Source organism: Sciurus vulgaris (assembly GCF_902686455.1).
Source record: "Sciurus vulgaris genome assembly, chromosome: 16".
Taxonomy (NCBI): Eukaryota; Metazoa; Chordata; class Mammalia; order Rodentia; family Sciuridae; genus Sciurus; species Sciurus vulgaris.
The window spans coordinates 53,530,784-53,556,377 of NC_136477.1; the positions used below are offsets into that span (position 1 = coordinate 53,530,784).

General features: G+C 39.2%; 2 protein-coding genes across 4 annotated transcripts in view; one reads left to right on the top strand and one right to left on the bottom strand.

Moving 5' to 3' along the window:
• Positions 1-9,312: 9,312 nt before the first annotated feature.
• The window catches only part of HACL1 (2-hydroxyacyl-CoA lyase 1), a 38,558-nt gene continuing 22,276 nt past the window's right edge, over positions 9,313-25,594 (bottom strand). For all 3 annotated transcript variants that reach the window (XM_079114401.1, XM_079114400.1, XM_079114402.1), the window contains 5 exons: positions 23,503-23,657; positions 15,608-15,766; positions 13,800-13,907; positions 12,673-12,859; positions 9,313-10,421 (listed from right to left, as the gene is read on the bottom strand). In XM_079114401.1, the coding sequence (XP_078970527.1) occupies positions 10,389-10,421; positions 12,673-12,859; positions 13,800-13,907; positions 15,608-15,766; positions 23,503-23,657 (642 nt within the window). In that variant the 3' untranslated portion in view covers positions 9,313-10,388. The remainder of the gene's footprint in view (positions 10,422-12,672; positions 12,860-13,799; positions 13,908-15,607; positions 15,767-23,502; positions 23,658-25,594) is intronic.
• The window catches only part of BTD (biotinidase), a 64,067-nt gene continuing 62,188 nt past the window's right edge, over positions 23,716-25,594 (top strand). The window contains exon 1 of the mRNA XM_079114419.1: positions 23,716-25,189. The gene's annotated coding sequence lies outside the window, so the exon portion shown is untranslated. The remainder of the gene's footprint in view (positions 25,190-25,594) is intronic.

Genomic DNA, 25,594 nt, shown 5'->3' on the forward strand with positions numbered 1-25,594 from the left:
GCCTCCCAAGTAGCTGGGATTACAAGTGTGCATCACAATGCTTGGACTACAATTCTGATTTCCATGAATAAGAAGTAGACTGCAACTTCTACTGCCCTGGAATTGGAAGGAAATTTGAAACTGTCTTTCAACTGGTTCTCAAATTGGAATTGCCCGGGATCTTTAAACACTGGTCTTGGGGACGCCCTGCAGGTTGTGATTTATAGGTTTTTAGAGCTCCCAGGAGACTTCAGGTACTGCCAGGGTTGAGAACCCCTGATTCCAACCACTCCTCACAATAAGAACAGAGGGGCCCTGTACTGACACTGGCCAAGGACTTATTAAATATCCATCAATAGGCTGTAGCCAATTTTCTCACATGAGCCCTAATAGAAGGGAGCAGTGGCATGGATAATACCAAACAGTGAATAATTTAAAACTAATTTCTTGGTTTGGGAATGCAGCACATGACTTCCTGGCTGCAGACTGGTCTGGCTAATTCAGTTTGGTCCAAATGAATGTGCCCTTCCCGAGTTAACACCACAACCAGCCCTGTGATGAGGTGTGGAAGGAAGGTGAACAGATGTCGGCTGTGGCCAGTTCCGCAGTGGCCAACAGACAGGATGTTAAAGGCCCTCAGTCACTGTGCAGACATGGGGACTTTCCTTATCAAGTAGTTCCACAATGGGTAAAACCACCTTTCTCCAGACCCTTTACTCTGTGAGGTTGGGGGCCAGAGGTGTGATGGAGTGAAGGGAGAGGGGCTCCTTTACTGAGGACTATTTGTCAGTTTTGGTGCTCAGCATTTCTTTTTTCCCCCACTTATTTATTGGTTCTTTTTAGTTATACATGACAGTAGAATCCATTTTGATATAATTATATAAGCATGGAATATATCTTATTCTAGTTAGGATCTCATTCTTCTGGATGTATGCGATGTTGGGCTTCACTGTGCTGTTTCCATGTTATGTCCATGGGAAAATTATGTCAGATTCATTCCACTGAATTTCCTACTCTTACCCCTCTCTCTTCCCTTCATTCCCCATTGTCTAATCTATAGGACTTCTATTCTTCTCCTCATCCCCCCAGCCCCCATTTTGGATTAGCTTCCACATATCAGAGAAAACAGTTGACCTTTGGTTTCTTGTAGACTGGCTTATTTCACCTATCATGATAGTCTCTGGATCTATGGCAAATGTCGTAAAGTCATTCTTTCTGGCTGAGTAATACTCCATTGTGTATATACACATTTTCTTTATCCATTCATCTGTTGAAGGGCTCCTCCTTTGGTTCCATAACTTAGCTATTATGAATTGAGCTGCTATAAATGTTAATCTATCCAAGAGGACCAGCTGTATATAGATCCTTGGATTTTAAATCCTGCATAATGAACTCTTCTTCCCAATTTTTTAACTCCAACAATCTAAAGGACAGCAGCAAAGTGACCTCCAGAAAATGCCTGTGGCAGTCATGAACATGTTCCAACTACGGGAACATAACTGACCAAGAGCCCCAGCTGTGGCCCTCTGAAATCTGTCGTCTGCATCGTGCTTCTCCCAGTCAGAGTCCAGCAGGGCAGGAAGGAGGGCCCATTCCTGGAAAGCAGGACTCCTCTAACAGCCTTGCCGATCTTGCGAGACTGCATGCAGGCTTCTTCCCCGAGTAGGGTCTGATCTGCCTGGGCATCAGAGGACTCACCCAGACTTTTTCAGCTCTTCCTTGCTTCCTCTCACATGGTCATCTTACCTGTTTAACCTCATCTGCCTCTCATAACACCTGAACTAAAGTGATGCTCCTCTCCACTGGTGCCCCTCCCCACTGTGGGAGAAGGGGAGAGGAAGAGGTCACCTTCTGCTGCCACTAAGTGGAAGCTGGCCTGAGATGGTGAAGGTGAAAACCCAGGGGAAGGGATCAATGGTCTCAACACCTTGAAGCAAGGCAGTGTAGGCAAAAAGCAATTGACTAGCACCCGACTAGCAATAATTAAATTGCCAAGAAGCCACCTGTTATTGCAGGTGCCCCAACTTGGAAACACTAGGTATTTTCTGATCTTGTCATGTACCTTTGGGAAAGACATTTGTTAGCTTTCTGCTGTTGCTGTGACAAAATACCACAGAAAACCTAAAAGGAAGAAAGGTTTATTTTAGCTCATGATTCCAGAGGTTTCAGTCCATGGTCATTTGGCTTATTGTTTCTGGCAAAGCAGAACATTACGGTGGTGTGTGCTGAAACAAAGTTGCTCACTTCATAGCAGCCAGGAACAAAGAGAGGGAGGCCAGTGTTCCAATATCTCCTTCATGGACACGCCCTCAGTGACCTAACTTCTTCTAATTAGGCCCCACCTTTTAAAGGTTCCACCACCTAATAATAGCATGTGGAGACCAAGCCTTTAACATATGGGGCTTTGAGGGATGTTTAAGATCCAAACCATGACAACATTTCAGTCCTGTAACTTCAGGAAATCCTCCAAGGGAAGTTTTCTTGTCATATTTTTGCTCCTCCTTAAGGAGGAGAGTAGATAAAAGATATGATGATTCTAATAACACCTAGAAAGAAGGCAGTTCACGCCCACCAATATTACTGAGAATTGTTCTGGAAGTACAGGCCAATGCCAATAGGTAAAAGAAAGGGAAAAGAGGTTAGGTATAGAATTCAATACATGAAACATGCAAACAATAGCTAAGTATAAAGCATAGTGGAAGCTGAGAATTTATTCTAATACTCTGTTTTTTTGTTTCTTACAGTGCTGGGGATTGAACCCAGGGCCTTGTGTTTGCAAGGCAAGTACTCTACCATCTGAGCTGTCTCCCCAGCCCCTGAGAATTTATTTACAATAGCAATGAAACAGATTAACATCTAGGAACAAATTTAACAGAAGTTGTGGAGAGCCAATATGATGAAGGAAACCGAAGGAAAGAAACCAAAGAAACCGTTTCAATAACAGATATTTTATTCTTAGTGGTAGTTTGTACTAGACAGGGGAGTGAAGGGAGGGGAGGGGGCATGGACGCAGGAATGATCATAGAATGAATCAGACATTACCCTGTGTACACATATGATTACATGACCTGTGTAACTCCACATCATGTACAACCAAATGAGAAGTGATACTCCATTTATGTATGATATGTCCAAATGCATTCTACTGTCATGTATAACTAGAACAAAAAAGGATGTTTTATTCTTGAATAGAAATATTCAAGAAATATTCTTGAAATAAATATTTCAAGATCCAGTTCTCCAATTACTCATTTCATAGTTATATGAATAACTCAGTATTCAGTTATATGAATAGCTCAGTAAATACTATTAACTGGGTCTTTTCCTTTTTTTGTAATTCTTGATTTCCATATGCAAACTAACCAACCAGACCACCCCCTACCCTCCAAAAAAAACCAGACAGCGCCACACCACCCGGGAGCCCATCCTCAACCCATTTACTCTGCTTCGCCTTTCTTCCTGCAATACAGGCCTCAGCCCACCAGTTCTCGTTGCCTGAGACCAACCTTGGGTGTTGTCTCCTGTGGTCCTTTGGGGTGTGGTGTGGTGTGATGTGCCCTCTACTCGTGAACTCTAACAACTAACTTTTCAGTGGCATCTGTCTCTTGATATGCTTGCCTTATCGAACGTTACATTTTTCTGTTAATACACTCTACTTTAAGACACACTCCAAAAGGCTGGGGGTACAGTTCAGTGGTAGAACACCTTCTTAGCAAGGCCCAGTCTGGGTTCAATCCTGGGCGCCTCCCCCACTGTACTTCCCCCAAACTACTCCAAATAAAATATCAGATTTTTTTTTCCTATGAAAGTTAATAGAGAAAAAATAACTGAGTAATGTGAAAATTCTGAAAAAGTAATGTAGAGTGGTAAGGCAGGGGACAGACAGGGTGGCTGATGAGGGATGGAGAGGCAGGGTTGGCACCATCGTTTTAAGACCAAGTGGTATAAATCAGTCCACAGCACTTTGCTCCAAAAGAAAAACTTATTTCCAGTAATTGAACCTAATTTTGACTTCCAATTTGCCAGGGTGTGAAACTAAATTTCCATCATTTCAGGCCCTCAGGTCCCCAACCCCCATCCCTAGTATTGCTCTAAGAATTGTTTGGCTTATTTAATACCTAGTCTTTGGGGTGGGCTTCTGATCCTTGGGGGCTCATCTGTGTACCCTGCATCCTTGTTTAAAGTTGTCAGCTGTGCATTGGGTTATATAAGCCCTCCTCAGTTATTTCCTCCCCAGGATAATCTCTGTGATGTTGTATTGCTATCTGCCAGGTATAAGCAGACTCTTCAGGGGAGGATTCTCCAAGGTACTGGGCAAAAAAGATCAAGAGGATGCAGGCTTGGAAGACTGGCCATGGGTGGGGTGAGGTGAGTGCTATCTGAGTTATCCAGGTGCTCATGGATAAGTGGGCTAGACAGGAGTTCAACTCACCATGAATATCATATATTGTAATGTAACAGGTGCACACAGGGTATGTCCGGGGAATCAGCAGGGAGGAAGGCTTCAATGGAAAAGGGGACTGTGGAGCTGGGCCTTGGAATAAAAAAAGCTGATTCACTTGGGGAAAAAAGGGTGAGCAAGCACAGTGCATCAGAGCAGCAATACCAGGAGCAAAGATGCGGCTAACGTGAAGCTGGTCTGACTTTCTGATCCTGCCATGACTGTGGAGTGGAGAGGCCATTTCTGGGAACACACATGGCCAGGCAAATAAGCCTTGGGGCAAATCACATGGCTGGAGATTAGCAAGCCACAGAGCGGGTTCCAATGAACAGCTCTACCCAAAAAAGATAGAAATAATGGATTTTGCCATTTCTATGGATATTTCTAGATCCTGAGTCCCTTAAAGTGGTCCCTTCACACTTTGATCCAGGAGTTTCCAAGTGTGCCTTTCTCGGCTTCCTAACCGGAGGGGAGACCATACAATCTGGATTTGCTGACCAGATGGCCCCTCTTCTGGACAGAAAGGCCTTGAAGGCGAGGGAATATGCAATATTACCCAGTGAAATCCAGAGGTACAGGCAGCCCCGCTTGTCAGATCTGAATCCAAGGCACAACTTTATCTCCAACTCTTCTAAGGGTAGAATTTATAGGATTGTCGATTTCTTCATTCCACATAATTCAATTTACTCAGATTAGTAGCAGCAAATGCAACCACAAGACATCAGATAATTCAAATTTCATCTGTTTCACTCTCCACAGCAGAAGGCATCAGTTTTATTAGGGTTTCCCAGTCATACTTCCCAAGAGATGGCATTTATTTAAGTCCCAGGCCACTTCTTCGCTGGAATGCATTGTTTCCCCCATTGCCTAGCTAAATATCTTAAAAACAGTAAAGGAATAAAAATGTTTTTTCTAATTTTAAATTATTTTCACTTTTTCTTTTTCCTTCACTGTTCAAAGTCCTACTATTTCCTTGTAATGGATTTGAGACTTCTTTTCTAAAGAAAATGTATTCACTTCATATAATAAACTGAGCTACTGCAAAGGTATACATGTGTAGTAACTCTAAAAAAAATTCCACTTTTGAGTTTTTCTTCTTATTTTGGTGATACTGGGGATTGAACCCAGGATTCTTGGCCACTGATTTACATTCCCAGCCCTTGTGAATTTTGAGACAGGGTCTAAATTGCCAAGGCTGGCTTTGAACTTGTGATACTCTTGCCTCAGCCTCCCCAGTAGCTGGGATTACAGACATACATCGCCATACCTGGCCCTGCCAGTTTTTAACTATCATGAGTTCTCATTCAGCTATTATTTAATGAACACCTGCAGAGCAGTGGCCATTTCCCAGGGATGTCTAGTTTGCCTGGGGAAGTAAGAGCCACTAACTTCAAAAGTGAATACACTGGGGGGCTGGAGCTATAGCTTAGCTGGTAGAGTGCTTACCTTGCAAGCACAAGGCCCTGGGTTCAATCCCCAGCACCGGGAAAAAAAAAAAAAAAAAAAGTGAATACACTGCATTCCATTCTCACAGTCCCTGGTGTCCTTTCCTCTCAAGGGCTCACCTTCCTCAAAGGCAGTTGTACTTACTGTTTTTTTTTTTTTTTTTTTTTGGTTGTTGTTCTTTGTGTTTTTTGTTTTTTGTTTTTTTTTTTTTTTGGTACCATGGATTGAACGCCACAGGGCACTTAACTACTGAGCCACATTCCCAGCTCTTTTCATTGCTTAGGACCTTACTAAATTGCTGAGGCTGGCCTCGAACTTGCAACCCTCTTGCCTCAGCCTCCCGAGTTGCTGGGATTACAGGTGTGTGTCACCACGCCCTGCTACTGAATGCCTTCGGATACCAGGTATAGGGCTGGGACTTCTGATTAACTTCTGAATCCCCAAATAACTCCAATTAAGTATGAAAGAAAAGTAGCTGAGGAAGTACTTAAGAAATTATTTCCCACTGATCTCTTCAACCCTGGATTTCAAGTTTTCCTAAATTTGGAAAAATACCATAATCTTTCAAAGTTTAGTCTTTGTAAGGCACTTGAGTATTACATGTACTAGGATCACATAAAAGTGCACACTATTAAACTAGGTAATACACACTGTTTTATTAAAATAGATTGACTATCAACAACATTTTAGAGGAGTTTACTTAACATCTTATCATTCTAAGAAATAAATTCCTTGAGGAGACAAATTATAAGATCATTTTTACAAACTAAGGGGACTGTTGAAGTGTTCCTAGACTACTTTGGTCTTTAACATTCAGACTAACATTTGCTGGACAGTCCATTAACCTGACAATATTATTTCTTCCACTTGAGATAATATAATTAGAAAAGGGGCATTTTTTCCAAATTATATCTAGTATCGGGGAACAGATTTATATGGTTCAGGTCACAAATATTCATCAAGCTCTCCACACTGCCTTATGGTAAAATTTTGTATTGCATTTTGGCTGCCAGAGGCAAGCATCTGTGGGCACAGGAGGACAAGGAGGAGGTTCCAGGAGCTGTCCAGTCTGAATTCTTCTTTGCACAGTCCCTCTCCATGCAGCCCAGGCTTTCTGTTGCATGTTTAAAAATACAGAAGAGGACCTGCGGAGGGGGCCTGAGCCAGGGGCCTGTCAGGAGCCAAACTACAGCTCCTTGCAAGTATCTCTTGGGTTCTCACCTAAGGTTGGAGTTTACCACTTTAGGGTGGTCACTTGTGCCCCAACCAAGCCCACATAGACAAGTCTGACACAGATGATTCACAAAAGCTGAATTTTGATAAAAAGTGCTGTACTCCAATTAATATAAAATTACAGAGGAACATGAATGACCTTAAAAATAAGTGATATTTTTTCATTTCTAATATTCTTTAAAAATGTTTCTGATAAAAATTGCATTTATTTAAAAATTTTTGTAAAAGGAAATAAATGAAGAAATAAAAAATTGCCATAATCCCATCGTTAAGCTGTATTAAAATTTTGGTTTATTTTGCACTTGTCTATTTCATCTGTATATACGTGTCCATAAGTTTAGGTGCTTTTTACTTGGCACAATTCTTTCCTTTATTTTTTGCAATACTGAGGATTGGGGAACATGCTAGGGAAATGCTCTAGTATGAGCTACATCTCCAGCCCTCTCTGTATTATAGCCCATCCTTCTTCACATATATCATGATTACTTCTCTATTAGTAAATACAACTTAGCACAATTTTAATTTTATGGTAACTGACCATGATTTATGTAACCAGTATCCTACTAGAATTATTCCTAAATAAAGCCTTGCTGAATGGACTTTTACATAAATATTTGACCAAATATTTTATTATTTCTTTAGGATATATTCCTTAGGTAGAACCACTGGGTCGAAAGCTGTGGGGTATGAACATTTTTAAGATTTCAAATGCAAACACTCCTAGAATCACTAAATAGAAATGTTGCACCAATTTCACCTTCCACTAGCAGCACAGGAGTCTCCATTTCACTTCACTCTGACCTGAACTAAATTTTAAAAGTGCTTTGCCAAGTGGATAGGCCAAAAGAACTGATTTTCAGAATATATAACATATTCATATTTATTCATACTTATACTTTCACTAGCATTCGTATTTTTACCTTTGCCTTTTTTCCTACTGGTACATTACACTTTTCCTATTTATAGTAGTTCTTTTGTTTTTGGTAGTGGGTATTGAACCCAGGAGTGCTTAATTCCAGCCCTTTTGATTTTTTATTTAGAGACAGTCTCACCAAGTTCTTAGAGCCTCATTAAGTTGCTGAGGCTGGCCTTGAACTTACAATCCTCCTGCATCCACCTACTGAGCTGCTGGGATTACAGGTGTGTGCCATTGCGCCCAGCTTACAATAGTTCTTTATACAGTTATGCATCATTTAACAATGTGATGCGGTCTGAGAAACACATCAATAGGCAATTTCATTGTTGTGCAATTATCTTAGTGTATTTACACAAACCTAGATGGTACACAGCCTACCACACACCTAGGTTGTATGGGGGGTGTGCAGCATGGCCTGTGGCTCCTGAGGCTATGATGAACAAAGCAATGCAAGATCACATGAAGCAGAAAATAAAATGGCGCAGTGCAGACTCAGGAAAGAAGAGATGTACAAGGCTGCTGCTGGCATAATATGGCATGCACAGTAAATTTTTTTTAATAAGTAGGAATATAGTCTAAAAGTATTGATAAAAGTATATATAGCAATGGGAAGCTGAGGCAGAAAGATAGCAAATTTGAGGTCAGCCTGGGTAACTTTGACCATGTCTCAATATAAAATTAAAAGAAGGGTTGGGGATGTAGCTGGGTGGCACAGTGCCCCTGGGTTGGATCCCCAGTACCCCACCCACACACAAAAAGGATATATAGTGAATACATAGGCCAGTAAAATTTATTATCAAGTATTATGAAATACAATTTTATGTGCTCTAAGTCTATAAAACTGGCAGTGCAGGTTTGTTTACACCAGCATCGCCACAAACACAAGGGTAATACCTTGTGCTATTGAGCTACGATGGCTGCAACTCACTAGGTGACAGCAATTTTTAGCTCATTATAATCTTGGGGATGCTGTCTCATTATGTGATCTGTCACTGACCATAATGTTGCCATGTGGTATGTGACTGTACATTAAGGCTACCTCTCTCTGTTGGTCTCAATGTGGCACATATAAACTGAGTTTGCTAGTTCAAATAGACCCTGTAGTTATTGGTGTGATTCTACTTCTCCTTTGGTTCAGTAATTATTTTTTTTACTTATAGATGGACCCAATACCTTTATTATTTTTATGTGGTGCTGAGGATTAAACCCAGTGCCTCTCATGTGTTAGGTGAGTGCTCTACCACTGAGCTACAACCCCAGCCCCTCAGTCAGTTCTTTATGGGGGTGGGGGAAGTCCCACTATAAACTAAGACTGAGACACTAAGTCGTCACAAGATAAAACATAAAACAGAGACTATGTTCCCCAAATTACTGAACATGTTTCTATATTAGACAACCCTTAAGAGCTTTTTTCTTCAAAGGTGTTTTTAAAATATAAAGTTTTAACTTTCAGAATGGATTTACATAAAACAAAACTGATGTGTAAATCAGCAGTTAAGACAGTTATGGGACTGGTGTTGTGCCTCAGTGGTAGAGCACTTGCCTAGCATTTATGAGGCACTAGGTTTAATTCTTAGCACCACATATAAACAAATGAATAAAAATAAAGGTCTATCAATATCTAAAAAAATTTAAAAAAAAAAAAAAGACAGGGCTGGGGATGTAGCTCAGTTGGTGGAGCGCTTGCCTCACAAGCACAAGGCCCTGGGTTCAATTCCCAGCATCCCCCCCCAACACAAAAAAGGCAGTTACAATGCAATTATTTAACAGAACTCTTCCTATTCTTTTACCTTTAAATCATTATTTCTGTGGTAGAATACTAAGTGAGCTTTATGTCATTGACAAAATAACTAAGAAAATCAACTTGAAAAGAAGAAAGATTTATTTTGGCTAAGGATTTCAAAAGTTTCTGTGCACGATCACTTGGCCGTATGTTGGGCCTGTTGTGGGGCAGAACATCATATGGGGAAGTGTGTGGTAGAGGAGGTCTCTTCACCTCAAGGTGGTTGAGAAGCAAGAAAGAGAGAGAGAGGAAGCGACTGGGATCCCAATATCCCCTTCAAGGGCAAGCCCCTAATCTCCTAACTTCCTTTTACTGGGCCCCATCTCCTAAAGCTATCTACTTACCTTCCAACAATGCCACAGGATGGTGACCAAAACTTTAGCATATGGACCTTCAGGGGTCATTTAAAATTGAAATTGTAACAAATACTGGTAACTTTTTCTGTGTTTAATTAATTCCTTAATTATAAAATGTAATTTTAATTTTTTTTTGTACAATTTATCACTGTAGTAATTTTGCTGTGGAAAAAAAAAAAATTCTGCCTTGCAGGAAAGAGAACATTCCTCAAGGAAATCCACTGACATCTTTATTTACATATTAGAGCGGGTGAGCCAGTGAAAATCCTAGAAAAGGAAAGACATTCAGTTAGAATAAACAATCTGTCTCAAACTCTACTCTGTTTCCCTTGTTCTATAATTTAAAAGTCCCACATGAAGGTGCTAAAATGAGGTCTATTTTTGTTGTAGTGCTTTTCCCAAAAAGGAGCTACCAATCCATTAGTGAACCTTGTTGCCTGGTCCTACAAACAACCTAACATGGCTTTCTGGGTCTTCTTCCACAAATTGCAATCAGGGCACAACAAACTAGAGAGTGAAAGAAGCAGAAATAATTCAAAAGGAGAGAAGACATGATGGAGGCCCATGGAGGGCTGAGCTCCTGGGTCTGAGAACAAGGACAAAAAGAACTGTGCATGGAAGTGTTTTCCAGGACTAACAGCATCCTACATATGTGGCCTGGATACAGGACACAGCAGAGATTTAAGTAATGCCTGTGTTAAAGCAGGAAGCAGTCAGCCTACATTGTGAATCAATGGCAAATGGCTGAGAGACAATCACTGAAAAGTAATAACATGATAACTATAATATGTATATACGTTATGTATATATTGTATAAATTAATATAGCTAATACATGCATATTATATATATGTGTAAAGAAAACTCCACTGGAATGAAGATAATGCTGAAGTGATTAAATGCAAGACATATAAGGATAACCTTCACAGAATTATGAGAGAAGGATTAAGAACTTCTCTAGAAAAAGCTGAACATAATTCATGGAGAAAATGATAGATCAATGGAAGCAGATCCTTAGAAGGGTAAACTCACTAGCAGAAAGAGAGCAATTCACCAGGCTCTTCTATGACTAACACAGATCAAGGCTATTTTTATCATAGTATTTGTCAGGGTTCTTACAGTGGCTTTAGTTTCCCTAGTACTCTAATGGCCTGATGCCAGGAAGAGGGCATCCTGGTGTACAAAACCATACTGGTCACTAGAAAGTATATACCCAGTTAATAAATTAATAAAATGTCATGAGATTTAAAAACTTGTCCATTGGGTTTCTGATTGAGAAAAAGCACTTCAACAAATGGAATTTAGAAAAAGAAAAGGCAAGGGGGATGTTTAGCATACATGAGGGCCTGGGTTCAATTCTCAGCACCAGAAAACAAAAGAAAAGGCAATCAATAAGCCCACAGGAGAACAGGGTAACTTCTGAAAGTGGCTAACCCAATCTCAAAACAGTCTGCCTGCTTGTTCCACAGAAATCCCTGCGAATGCCACCTGCCCATCCCTGTCCTGGCCTAGCTTTTTTGTGCTCGTTTTCCTCATTACCAGACTTCACCTTGAGTATCTCATCTCTTGACTTTAGGTAAACTTACGTCTCTGATGTCTGTTTTTACACAAACAAGTCTACATATCTTACAGTTTTCAAATGAGTTGCCCTTTATTTCATTAATTGTCTAGATGTCTCTTTGTGTTCTAGCTTGTTTAATAAAGAAAAAGATTCTATAGTGGATGCCAGTCTAAGAACCAAGACAGAAAGCACTTTAAAACATCTGTCCTGAAGAGTGGCTGACATACAGGGTGGAGGCATGGAGGACAGGGGTATACGAGTAGGTGGGTGACAGGACCAGAGTGCAAAATCAAATATGAGAAGCAAAAGCAACTTAATCTGGGATGGGAGAGGCTCAAGCAGCACTTTGTCATTTATTTTACTGCTATCATCTACAGTGTAGTTTTGCTTTAGAGGTCAAAGTAACTAATACTGGATGCTATCGCACAAATCATCCTACTACAATCTCATCTCCCACGGGGCTTCCTCCATTCTACTTTCCAGCTGCTCTGCCTTCTTGCAGTTCCTCAGACTTGGCCTGCTCCCTCTTGCCACAGAACCTTTGCACATATTCTTCCATTCCTCTTTGCCAGATTCTCCCTACTTATCCTTCAGATCTCAGTTTACGTACCACTCCTCTCAGAAGCCTTCCCAATAACTCCAACATAAATCAAATTCCTTTGTTGTATGTTTGCTTAGAATGGTGTTCCTTTCCTCCTTGGTGGGTCATGCAACCTTCAGTTGTGAAGTTACTGGACTGTCCTCCCCTCTGCAAAACTGTAAGCTACATGGAGATGAGGCCTGAGCCTGCTTTTGCTCACTATGCTACTTCCTAACATACCACATCTAACAATATCTCAACAAATATTCTCTAAACATTTGAATGAAATTGCCAAACTCAGAAATGTTTACAAAGACCTCTGGAGGGAGCTAGGGAGGGAGTAGATGCTTTTCCTTCTTTCTGCTTAGCTATATTTACCTGGGCCTTCCGTGTGGCTTGTGGCTCAATCATAATGTTGATAAGAGAGGGTTTAGTAGTGTCTTCCAGGGTCTGCCTCAGAGATTTTTGGAGTTCTTCTGGTGTTTGTACAAAATACCCTTTGCCTCCAAATGCAGCCATGATCTGTTCGTAATGTGAGTCGGGTAGGAGACATATGGGAGGGGCCCTGAAAAATAGGTTATGGGTCAATGAAATTTAAACCTTAAATCTTCTAGAAAAAAAGTCATTCTCTGAAATAATCAGTGAAAAAAATTAAAACTGAGTTGAAAGGCATACTTTTATCTCTAACACTTAAGCTGAGATGCCAGCATACTAAATTTTCTCTACGTTTTTTATTGTCTACATAGAAATATCTAAGAGAACTTTCTGTGATGATGGAAATGTTTTGTAAGTAGTATGGCAGCCACCAGCCACCTGGTGCTACGAGTGTTTGAAATGTGTGTAAACTGAGGAACTGAACTTTTAGTTTCATTTAATTTTAACTGAATATATGTAGCAACATGTGGCTAGTGGCTATTATGCCAGACAGCAAAAGCTACACTATTAAATATTATGAATCCAAAAGGGAAAGGAACAGTTACTGCACAACAACAACAAAGCAGCACACAAAGTCTGGGAGGCATAAACAAACACACCAGTGCTCAGCTCTCCCAGGCTGGCTTACAGATTCACATCTTGTACCCCATGGCTGGCTACGACAATGGCTACAACAGTCATGGTTTGGCTCTGCCATCCGATGACCAAGATTTAGCTGAGTGGTAAAAGGAAGGAAGACCTCTGGATCATAAACAACATGTGACCATCCATGTCACATATCCTTCCCTGGTATAGAAGGAATATTAGGACTGGGGGCCATTTGCAGTAAGCCCTGTTATTAACAAAGCTTAGACATACACTCATGAGTCTTCAGCAGCTATAAGCTATAAAGCATCTAATCAAGGAGAGTTGTGCAAAGAAGAACCACAAAAACAGGTTTCTATCCTTTAAAGGGGCTGACAATAGAAGAAAACAGTATTCACACGGGCATATTCCAATGTAGCATGTGTTTTAAAGAGGGATTCAAACAGATGAGAGAAAGCAAATACACACTGTTCTGGGTCACTTACCCTGTAGTAGCATCTTCACATTTTAACATTTCTTTCCAAGAATCTGTATCAAAACCTTGGTAAATTCCATTATTGTTCACTATCAACAGTATGATTGGCAAGTTGTACCTAAAAGTGAGAGCAAATAAGAAGGAAATCATTCTTCAGTCTTTTCTTTTAGTGGAAATTTTAACTTAAAAAATGGACAGTTCTCTATAAGCATTTTGTGATATTAAAGGAAAACCAAAAACCAAGCATTTATTACCCTAATAAAGAATATTACATCATCAACAGAAACATGGCAGAAAAAATGCAAGATGAAGGTGGGCCTGGCTCAACCGCTATTTAGCAAATCACCGAAGCTCTTCTGAATCTAGGTTTTTCACAGATCCAGATGGTGATAAGGAAAACACCTTTCTACTTTTTTTTTCTTTTTTCTTCTTTTGGTACTAGGGATTGAACTCAGGGGCACTTAACCCCTGAGCCACATCCCCAGCCCTTTTTGTATTTTATTTAGAGACAGGGTCTCACTGAGTTGCTTAGGGCCTCACTAAGTTGCTGAGGCTGGCTTTGAACTCAGATCCTCCTGCCTCAGCCTCTCAAGGTGTTGGGATTACAAGTGTGTGCCACCACACCCGACAATGCCTTTCTACTTAACTCCCTCTGAAGCACGCCTTCTAAGAAGTTTCTAGGAATACTGTTTGAAAAGTGCCTATTTACTGAGCTCCTCACAGACAACCAGCCCTTTCTTGATGCTGTGAGAGACACACAGCAACTGGCATATTCAGTTTGTGCTCAAACTTCTACCTGTAATCAGACATGCTTCACCTGGTGTAATCAGTAGAAAGAGTCTCTAACAATGTCTTAAACAGAAGAACGAAGACCCCCCCCCCAAAAAAAAAATAAAAGCAAAACACACGAGTGATTAAACTTCATTAATTACAGAAAAAGAATGTGGGTTTTATTTCCAACAGATGTAATTTCTGACCACAGGCAGTGAAGACAAAACTAAACCACACATTGTTACACTGCAGGATTGTAGCAACTATTTGCTCTCCACGTTAAAAGGGAAATCGTTACTTTCCAGAAGGCTGACTCCTCCTAAATTATCTTTTTGGTATGTGTCACTTAGTTGTTACCTACAAATCTTGAAAGTTTCATATACCAAAGCTTCAAAAGCCCCCAAATATGTTCTCAGAAGCCCTAACAAGAGTCCTAAGAATGGAATGGTTTTACTATAGTTTAAATATTGCTGGGGAGGGGGCCCCTTTAATCCTGCAGTAGAAGACACCACTCATGAGTTTCTCCATGAATCCTGACTAAAACTATAACCTATATGATGCATAATCACTAAACATCACTTCAAAATTTACCCTGATTATTTCATCTGTTCCTTGCAACCCCTCTCTAAGGTAGGAACTATTGCTATTAGTACTCTTATTTTAGAGAAGAGACAGAGGCTTGATTAAGTGACATAAACAAAATCACTTGGCCTGACATAGTAGAATCACTACTGAAATCCAGGCCACCTAGCCCAGAGGCTGTGCTCTTAACCACAAGTCTCCTCTATCTTCTCACAGAAAACAAGCATCTCTCAGGCCTGTTTTCCTTTTTCAGTGACCTTAAAACTACACCCTGCCATTCTGCAGGTTTTTAGTATGTAGTGAGGAGGCCACAAACACACTGTCCTGGAATTTATTTACACTGAGTTATATACCAGTGGGATGCTCAGGGTACCCGGCAACAACACTTGGGAACTGTCAGGTGAGTGGGTCTTGTGTAATTTTTTACATTTAGGAGAAGGAAATGCTCTGCTTCAAGACTCTTACCTGCAGATGGTTTCCACCTCCATGCCAGAAAACCCGAAGGCACTGTCTCCCTCCACACAGATGACCCTTTTCCCAGGATTTCTATCTTTAGCCACTAGAGCAGCTGCAATAGCAAATCCCAAACCGACTCCCATTGTTCCAAAAGTACCAGCATCAAGCCTGTTGGGGAACAAAGCTAAAATAAAATTCTTGGGGCAGATCACAGAGAGCAGCATTGGCACAAACATTCTAGTTATATTTACATGGCTACTGGAAAATCAAGAAATGTGAAAGCATTCTCTTTCGTTAATAAAAAATTTTTTTTTGATGATAAGCAATTGATTTGTCAAGGATAAGCAGCATGAGAGTAAAAGCCACACATGATTGCTCAGAGAATTGTAGATACATCCTTAGAACACTGAGTAAATAAAATTACTGCATGATAACTACACATCAAGAATGAAAACTATAAAATCTCAACCAAGAATTCACTTATATGTACTTAAACAATGAACACGTACATTTAACTTCTTAAAAATTTTATTATACAGCGTTTAACTTCTTAAAAATTTTATTTTTGTAGATTAGTTTCATTTAGAGATTTTTCACAATAGAAAAGTTACACTACTTTACCCTTTTATATTTGTAGACAGATTATTTTAGGACAAGTAACAAGAACGTATTTGACAATTTGTAATATTTTAATACACCTGCAAGGAGAACTTCATTCCTAAATGGAACTTCTCTACATTCAAGTTTTCAACCTCTTCTTCCTATGATTTAGAAGACAGTCATGATATTATCAGCATTTTCTAATTTAAAGTTTCCTTAGGACATGTGACCATCAGCAACTGGTATTGCCTGGACTAAGGGAGGGAAAATTAAAACAAAAATTAAACACTGTCTAAACTTCTGCAAAGTCTTTACTTATGAATTAACAGCAATCTCTCTCTTTGTCCTTCATTACCAGGACAAATATCAAAGATGTTTGGTCACGTATTATAGTTATAAATCTGAATCCTCTTTAAAAGATTGGTAAATTTTAAAGAGCGAAAGCTCATACACAATATTTAGTTGTGCTAAGTCTTATGAGAAACTGTAAGACAATCACATCAATTTACTAGAATATAGAATTTGGTCTCACAATTTCTTCGGTACAATTGTTCTTAAAGTACTCTTTTTTTTTTTTTTTTTTTTTTTTTTGCGGTGCTGGGGATTGAACCCAGGGCCTTGTACTTGCGAGGCAAGCACTCTACCAACTGGACCTCAATGATTAAATTATGAAAATAACTGCAATTAGAAGAGGTCTGTCTCAACAATAGACTTATCCGTTACTTCTTCCTATGGCCAGTTGAATGGCATGACAGAGCAGAGCAAAGGAGATGCACAATCAGTTCTTAAGGTATTAAGTTAAAAAGGTCAGAGCATCCGTTGCATAGCTGGAATTAATAAAACCCAGCAAAGATTAAAGATGAGAGTGTCAAAAGGTCTCCATGGACATAGTCAGAAATAATCTGTCAAGATCCTAGTGACCATACAGAGTGGAGGCTGCAGCCAGAGAGCTCATCGCAGAGCAAGGACTGAAACTAGTAGCTGGATACAGGCTCAGAAGCAAAACACAACACTCTCACTAATCCAGGAATGAGATGCAGACTTGGAACCCAGATGGTGACCATCCCAAGGGTTGGCTGGTCCTGGAGAAAATGAGGCATGAGGGCACTGGTGACCAGCAGGGTTCCAAGTTAACAGTGATCAGCCTCCTTGGACACCAGAGGACACTCCACCTCAAGAGAACCACCACCTCACCCTTTAGTTGTGTTTGTAAAGAAGCAGAATTTTGTTAAGAGTTAAAGCCTCCTCTGTACTTCTCCCTACCTCTTTGCAAGTAATCACTAATATGAATTTAGTGTTTACTCTCATGCATGTTTTTATACTTTCACTCCATATTTCAATCCATAAATAACATTTGGTATTATTTTTAAATAATAGATGGTATTAGACTCTACTTTGCTTCAATTAACATTACGTTTCTGGTATGTGTTCATACTGACTCAAGCACCTCTATATTCATTTAAATTGTTGAAGAGTATGCCATCAAATCATGAGGTCATAACTTATTTTTCTATTCATCAACATTTAAATGACTTCCTATTTTTATTATAATCAACACATATTAATTGTAAAAATTAATGGAATTCACAGTGAAATTTCCATCCACACATACATGTTCACCCATCTCTCTTCAGCACCCTTCCTCTATTCCCTTTCTCTCCCCTGCCCCCATTCTCCTTTTCTCTACTAGTCCCTCTTCTTTCAGGTCATCTCTCAAAAAAAAAAAAAAAAGTTTCCACATATGAGAGAAAATACAAGATAACTATGTCTGGCTTATTTCACACAATGGGTTCTTCTAGTTACATTCATTTTCCTGCAAATGACAGGATTTCATTCTTCTTTCTGGGTGAATGATACTCACCAGAGTGTGTATTTATCAGATTTTCTTTACCCATTCATCTGCTGATGGGTACCTACTCTGGTTCTATAACTTGGCCACTGTGTATAGTCCATGATAAAGACAGGTATGCACATACTGCACATACTGCTTCTGTGTGTTGACTGCATTTCCTTCAGGTATGCACACAGGAGTGGGAGAGCTGGATCATATGGTAGGCTCTAACTTTTTAGTTTTTATGAGGAACCTCCATACTGTTTTTTTGTAGTGGCTGTCCCAGTTCCAGTCTCACTAACAGTGTATAAGGGCTCCTTTTTCTCCACATCCTCACCAGAATTTTTTTTTTTTTTTTGAGTCATTCTGATGTGGCTAAAGTTGAATCTCAAAGTGACTTTCATTTGATTTTCTGATGGTTAAAGATGTTGAGCATTTTTTCATGTACTTATTGGTCATTTGTGCCTCTTTTGAGAAGTATCTGTTGAGATCCCTTGCCCATTTTTTAAAAATATTTTTTTAGTTGTCAATGGACATTTACTTTGTATTTATATGCAGTGCTGAGACTCAATCCCAGTGTCTCATACATGCTAAGCAAGTGCTCTACCACTGAGCTACAATCCCAGCCTACTTGTCCATTTTTGATTGGATTACTTGTTCTGTTGATGTTGTCTTTTTGGTTCTGATTAGTTTTTTTTTTTTTTAATTCTGTAGGCTGTCTCTTTACTGTTGACTGTTTATTTTGCTGTGTAGAGCTTTTTAATTGTATGTAATTTCATTTGTCAATTCTTGCTTTTGTTTCTTGTGTTTTTGGAGTCCTGTTCAGGAAATTGTTAAATGTGCCAGTATCCCCTATTTGCCTCTAGTAGTTTCTAAAGTTTCAGGTCTTGCATTAAGATCTTTGATTCACTCTGAGTTGAATTTTGTGCAGGGGAAGAAAGAGGGACCAAATTTCAATCATCTGTATGTGAATATCCAGTTTTCCTAGCACCATTCGCTGAAAGAGGCTGTCCATTCTCCAATGTACATTTTTGGCATCTTTGTTGAGAATCAGTAGGCTGTAGATATATGGGTTTAATTTATGGGTTCTCTCTCTCTTTTTTTTTTTTGGTACCAGGGATTAAACCCAAGGATGCTTAACCACTGATCCATATCCTTAGCCCCACCGTCCTTCATTTTTTCCAATTACCAATTATTTTTATTGTATACATAATCATCGAATAAATTTTCCAAAGTTATTTGAAATATCTGAAAGACAAAGATCTTCAATGTCTAAGATAGGCAGAATTATATGTTGAACACTTCTTTAAAGAAAATGTTAATGGCTTAATCATTGTTGTTTACTCTCATCAGTGTGGAGAAATTGAATTTGCTTGCAATTTTTGTTTCTCTAACCTCCCATGACAAAAACCACATACTACTTAGAAGTCATTCACCAGGCTGGCCATGGTGGTGCATGCCTGTAATCCCAAGCAGATTGGGAGACTGAGATAGGAGGATTACATGTTTGAGGCCAGCCTCAATAAGTAATTTAGCAAGGTCCTAAAAACTCAGTGAAATGCTATTTCAAACTAAAAAAATAAGAAGGGGCTAGGAATGTGGCTCAGTGGTTCAATCTGGGGTACTAAAAAAAAAAAAAAAAGGTCATTCATCAGCCTTAAGCTCACATTCCCAATCAGAGCACTCACCATCTTGACACTGATTTGGGGGAGGGGGGCAGGTCTGGATCATCTATCTCTTGGTGAGAGTGGAGTACTGAAGACAACCACTACTATTATTTTGGGGCCTATCTCTCCCTTTATGTCTAGTAGTGCTGGTTTCATAAAACCGAGTGCTCTGGTGTTCAGTGCACTTAAATTTATAATTGTTACATCTTCTTGATGAACTGTTCCCTTCATCTATACATAATGACCTTCTTTGTCTTTTCTTCTGATGTTGTCTTAAGTCTATTTTGTTGACTGTAAGTATAGTCACTCCTGCTTTCTTTCAGATTCCATTTGCATGGAACATAATTTTCCATCCATTTGGTCTGTGTATGTCTTTGCAGGTGAGATGAGTTTCTTGAAGACAGCACATTGCTGGGTCTTTTTTTAAAAGTTTATTCATTCAGTTGTCTTTTAATTGAAAAATTCATTTACATTAAGAGTTATTGAAAAGTATGTACTTTTTTGTTTTGTTGATCTTCTGGTGGTTTTGAATATTTTTTTTTGTTCACTTATTCTCTCTTATTCATCTTTGAAGTTTGATGGTTTACTATATTGATAATGTTTGATTGTTTCCTATGGCTCATATGCATATCTACTGGGATGTATTCTTTCTCATACTCTCATGATGGTGTTTATTTAAAAATTCCTTGAATCAAATAAAAATGGTAACAGAACATACCAAAATCTTTCCTTTAGGCATCATGCTGGTCCAGAGTCACGAATTCCCTTATTTTATGCTTATTTTGGAAAGTCTTTATTTTTCCTTTGATTCTGAAAGATATAGCCTTTCTGGGTATAGTAATGTAAGGTTGGCAATTACTTTCTTTCACAACTTGAAATACATCATTCTGTGTCCTGGCCTTCAGAGTTTCTCCTGAGAAAACTGCTATTAGTCTCATTTACCTTTATATGTGACTTGGAATAGCTCACAGATTTTAATATTCTTTCTCTTTCCAGTATTTTTGGCAGTATAACTATAATATATTGTGGAGAGGTTCTTTTCTGGCTATGTCTATTTGGAATTCTAAATGCCTCTTATACCTGAAAGTCCATTTATTTCCTATGTCTTGATAAATTTTCTATTATTTCAGCAAATAGGTTTTCCATGCCCTTGACCTTCAAGCATGCTGATGAGTTAGATGTTTGATTTTTTAATGGAGTCCCAGAGATCTTGTAAGTTTCCTTCATTCTTTTTAAAATTTCTGACTGAATATAGTATTTTGAAAGACTTGTCTTCAAGTTCCAACCTTTTTTCTTCTATTTGATCTAATCTGTTTTTGAGGCTTTCAATGCAGTCTTTTTTTTCAATCTGACCTATTGAGCTTTTCATTTCCAAGATTTTTGTTTGATTCCTTTTTCAGAATCTCTACCTCTTTACTGAATTGCTAGTTCCTATCCTGCATTGTTTTCCTTAGTTCATTCAATTGTTTACCTACTCTCTTGGACTTTAGTGAGTTTTTTAAAAAATCATTCTTTAGAATTCTTTATCCAGAATTTCACCTACTTCAACATCTTCAGAATCTGTTACTAGAGAGTTAAGAATGTTTCAAGATGTCATATTACCTTATTTTTTATGTCCTGTGTTTTTATGTTGAAATTACACATCTGTCGGGATGGATATCCTTTTCATTTATACTTATATGCTGTTTTTTTTTTTTTTTTGTAAGCAGCTTTCTTTCAATGATATGTCCTTAGATATTGGTTTGATGTAAAGATTGAGTTTATTTTCAATTGGATTCCACAGTGTAATCTCCCTGTGGTTTCTTTGGTTGTGATTAGTAGGTATGGACACGATGCATACTATATCAGAGTCTGAGGAACTCTAAAGAACTCACTGCCTCTGTCGGTCTCACAAGAGTGGAGAGCCTCTGGTAATTCATTCATGTGTGGTAGAGATAGCAGAATATGTGGGGTGCATCCTCTGTGGTTACTCCTACCATGGGAGTAGAAGCCCCCATTCGTGCTCCCACAGGCACTATTGACGTTGGCTCTGTTACTCGAAAGGAAATTTTGATACTTGTTCCAATCACAGTGAAGGGTGTGAAGTTCTTTCCCTCCATTTATTCACTGGCACAGTTCCTAGTGCTTCATAGGGAGAGGTATGGGCCAGGATCAAAGCTCCCCATTTGTGGTATCATATCCACTCCTATCAGCAATGTGTGATCTGACAGGGTGGAAGTGCCACTGATGCAGGGGACTCTCATAGGTACATTATTCCCAAGAGTTATGTTATTCCTCTGCTGTTACTGCAGGGTTTTCTGTTCAGCATCAGGACTTTAGACATTCCCCAAGATATGATCATCAAGAGGATGGGTCAATAGCTGGGAGCTTTTTGTCCACCTGATCTTTATGTCAGAAGTATCCTCTAAGGTTCAAACATGTGCAAAGCCCTGGGTTCAATCCCAAACAATATACACACACACGTACACACACATATAGACACACACTTTTAAGATAAAAAATAAAGAAGAGCAGCAACAACAGTAAAGAGTAAAAATAAAAAAAAAAAAACAAGAAAAACTTAAAAACAAGAAAAAAGAAAACAAAAAAAAAAAAAAGGAGAAAAGAAGGATAAAAAAGAAAAAGACTTTTTCACTGAAGTGTTCAAATGAAGGGGTGAGGGCAGATAATCACAACCTATGCTAATTAATCAAAGAATCTCTTTCAGTTCTCTTATGCTGTGCATCTCATGGATAGAGTGATGGCTAGTAGTTTTTCACTTTCCAATTCCTTCAATTGTGGTGCCCACCATGTAACTAGGGAGAGTGATTTGTGGCTGAAGTCAGGTGAAATTCTATAAGCACACCAGAAGGAGCTAGCGTAGAATGTGAAGCATGCCTGCAAAATTCTCTATGCCATCAGGGGTGGGACAAATGTTGGTGCTATAGTGTATCCCATCACCTCTGGGAGGGGCAACAAAGCTGCAAAGATCTATGAATCCTTGAGACGTGCCATCCTTGATCCTGATGCCCTGAGACCTGACTCCCTCATGAAACCAAACACATCTATGCACTCTCTAAGACTCAGAGGGAAGGTTCCCTGAACTACTGATTTGAGTAAATCAGTTCTACTCTCCTCTGCATGACAATGTGTCTGCATTTCCCACAGCATAGAACTCTCAGCAGATTTGTGTCAGAATCACTCTCCTGAGTCAAGACTGTCTCATGAGGTGGCCACATATGAGGTAGTGCAGTGGAATGGTCTGGAGATGGGAAAATGCAGGGAATTCTGACCACCAGAGTAGTAAAAGCTCAGCCAACAGGACCCTTCTTAAAATTGCTCCTGATTACAGCAACCTGAGAATTTGTTGCGAGAGGCAGTGAACTCCTTCTCTAAAGCTAGGTCACCATGCTGATTCCAGGTCTCATCCATTTAGACTATGTCTGAGAGGCTTCAAATTTTGCATTAATAGAGTTTGCTGGAATTTTCTTTTGCCCATACCTCTGCTAAGGGGATATCCCCTTGACCCTCCCCAAGTTATACTGCTATGTGATAAATGCTGGGATACTTTGTTTCTCTTGATATTCTATTATCCAAAACCTGGTTTAACTAGGTCTCTGTCTCTACCATTAAACTCCAGTTCTCCCATGACCACCCACCTCAACATGTAGCTATTACCTGTTATTTTGGTTCCATCTGGTGGAGAAGCAGGCAAATGCATCTAGCCTACACCATTCCCTCCCTCAAATATTTTCTAAATCTACATTATGATAGTTTTAAATTAAACACATCACAATCAATTATAATTTCTTTCTCAGAAGTCTTACCTGTGACGAGGAAGGTAGTTTTGAAGCACAGTGCGTCCAATGTCCATGGTATTTGCGCCCTCACTTACCACAAAACAGTCTCTGGGCAGTTGTTCTTGAACATGATAGAATACTGTGTAATAATTCATAGGCAGGGATTTTTTGGAAGCTAATTCCTAAAATAGTAGAAGGAAGTATATTCTGAATTAGACTGGGATACAATGAAAATCAATGAGCTACTATCAAACTTAACTGGGAAAAGGTAGCAATTAGAGGTTACCCAATTCCCAAATGGTGTACAACAGCTACTCTTGAGAAGCTAAATCACCTGTGAGAAATCCCAGGGGCTATGCTAAGAAAAATGTGTCCCATAGTCCCAGTTTGGGACACAAATAAACCATGGAATATCCTCCTTCCTGGAGATTCATGATATACATGAGCATATTAAGGACTTTCAGAGTCCTATACTAAAGATAACTAAGAAACACTGGGTTAAACAAGACCTGAACAATCTTATTTAAGCACTCATAGGAAAATGTTGCCTTACAAAAAACTAAAATTTCTATTCCAGAATATTTTCATATGAGATATGGCGCTAAATTTAAAAATAAAATGTCAGCAATACAGAAAACAGTCTTAAAATCTGGTTCTCCCCCATATACTGGAGACTAAAGGAGAGGTACTGTATTTACTATTCTAGAGTCCTGAATGGAGGGGGGAAATAGCAAGGAAAACTCACAAGCTGCAAATGTCTTTGTGTAGCCATATGCCTTCTAGTGCTGACAGAAAGCCATCTGGGCCTTCAGCAGCAAGTTTCATCTGGTCCTAGAATACCTCTCTGCCTGTGCTACTACACTCTGTTGGAGATTATACCCAAGATGAATGAAGGCCCTTCTGTACTCCTGAACTACAGAAGAGAGGCAAGCTCCTTTCATCTTAAACTAAGGTGAGACCTAGGGAAAAGAAGGGATTAGTTATGACACAGTTTAGAAAACAGGACTGAGACTAGCTCTTTATAGGAGAATAGTCACTGATTAAAATTCTAATGTAAGACAGAATCAGGTGTAATCAATTCTGCTGTTTGAATATATGAATTTATTCCAAGACTACTAACATATTAGGAAATAAATGTGCATAATTTGCTTTTTTATGTGCTAATGCATGATTCCATCAGCAAGAAAAACTAGATAAACAGAAAACCACACCTAGCAGAACCAAGACACATTTGAATACAACTCAGGAACAACTTGTTTCACAATCAAAGAATAAGTACCATGTATACAAAAACTTGAAACAGAAATCACTAAATCCTGAAGAAGTGGCTCATTCTAGTGATAGTGATAGATAGTTTGGTAGTTTCAAATATCAAATTTCCAAAGCCTTCACTATCAGGCAGAGAACAAAGCCACAGAAGAATTTCCAGCAGCAATACAAAAGTAAAGTGAAAAAGAAGGCTATATGTTGGATCACATTTTCAGTTTTGATGAAAGAGCTATCTATTACACTTGCATGTCTTGAGCCAAGTCTCAACATGCCCCAGGATTCCAAAAAGATCACTAAACTGATGTTCTGTGCCAAAATCAAATGAGCCACATCCATCTGCATCTGCTATTGTAACTTTCACCCTCCTTCTACCACTTCACGTAACTCACAAGCTGCAACCCAAGCTGATGTTCAATTCTACAAGAAACTTCCGATCTTTTTCAAGGTAAAGTACCATATTTATATATGTATATAAACATGGTTAAAACTTTGCTACCATTTTTATTAGGCTGCTACCTTACTTTTGTTTCACAAAGTTGTTGAGAGTTTCGAGTTTAACCCCTTTTTCCAAGTCCTGTGGTTTTTTTATTGTATGATTCTATACATGATGATTTCTAGGAATGCATTATGGTAGGACTAAATGAGCCATGAACCTAAAGTGTTCTTTTTTAAAAAAAATTTTTTTTTAGTTGTAGATGGACACAATACCTTCGTTGATTGATTGATTGATTGATTTTTATGTGGTGCTGAGGCTGGAACCCAGTGCCTCACACATGCAAGATAAGTGCTCTACCACTGAGCCACAAGCCCAGCCCAACCTGAAGTGTTCTTGAGCTTCAGGGGGTCCCAT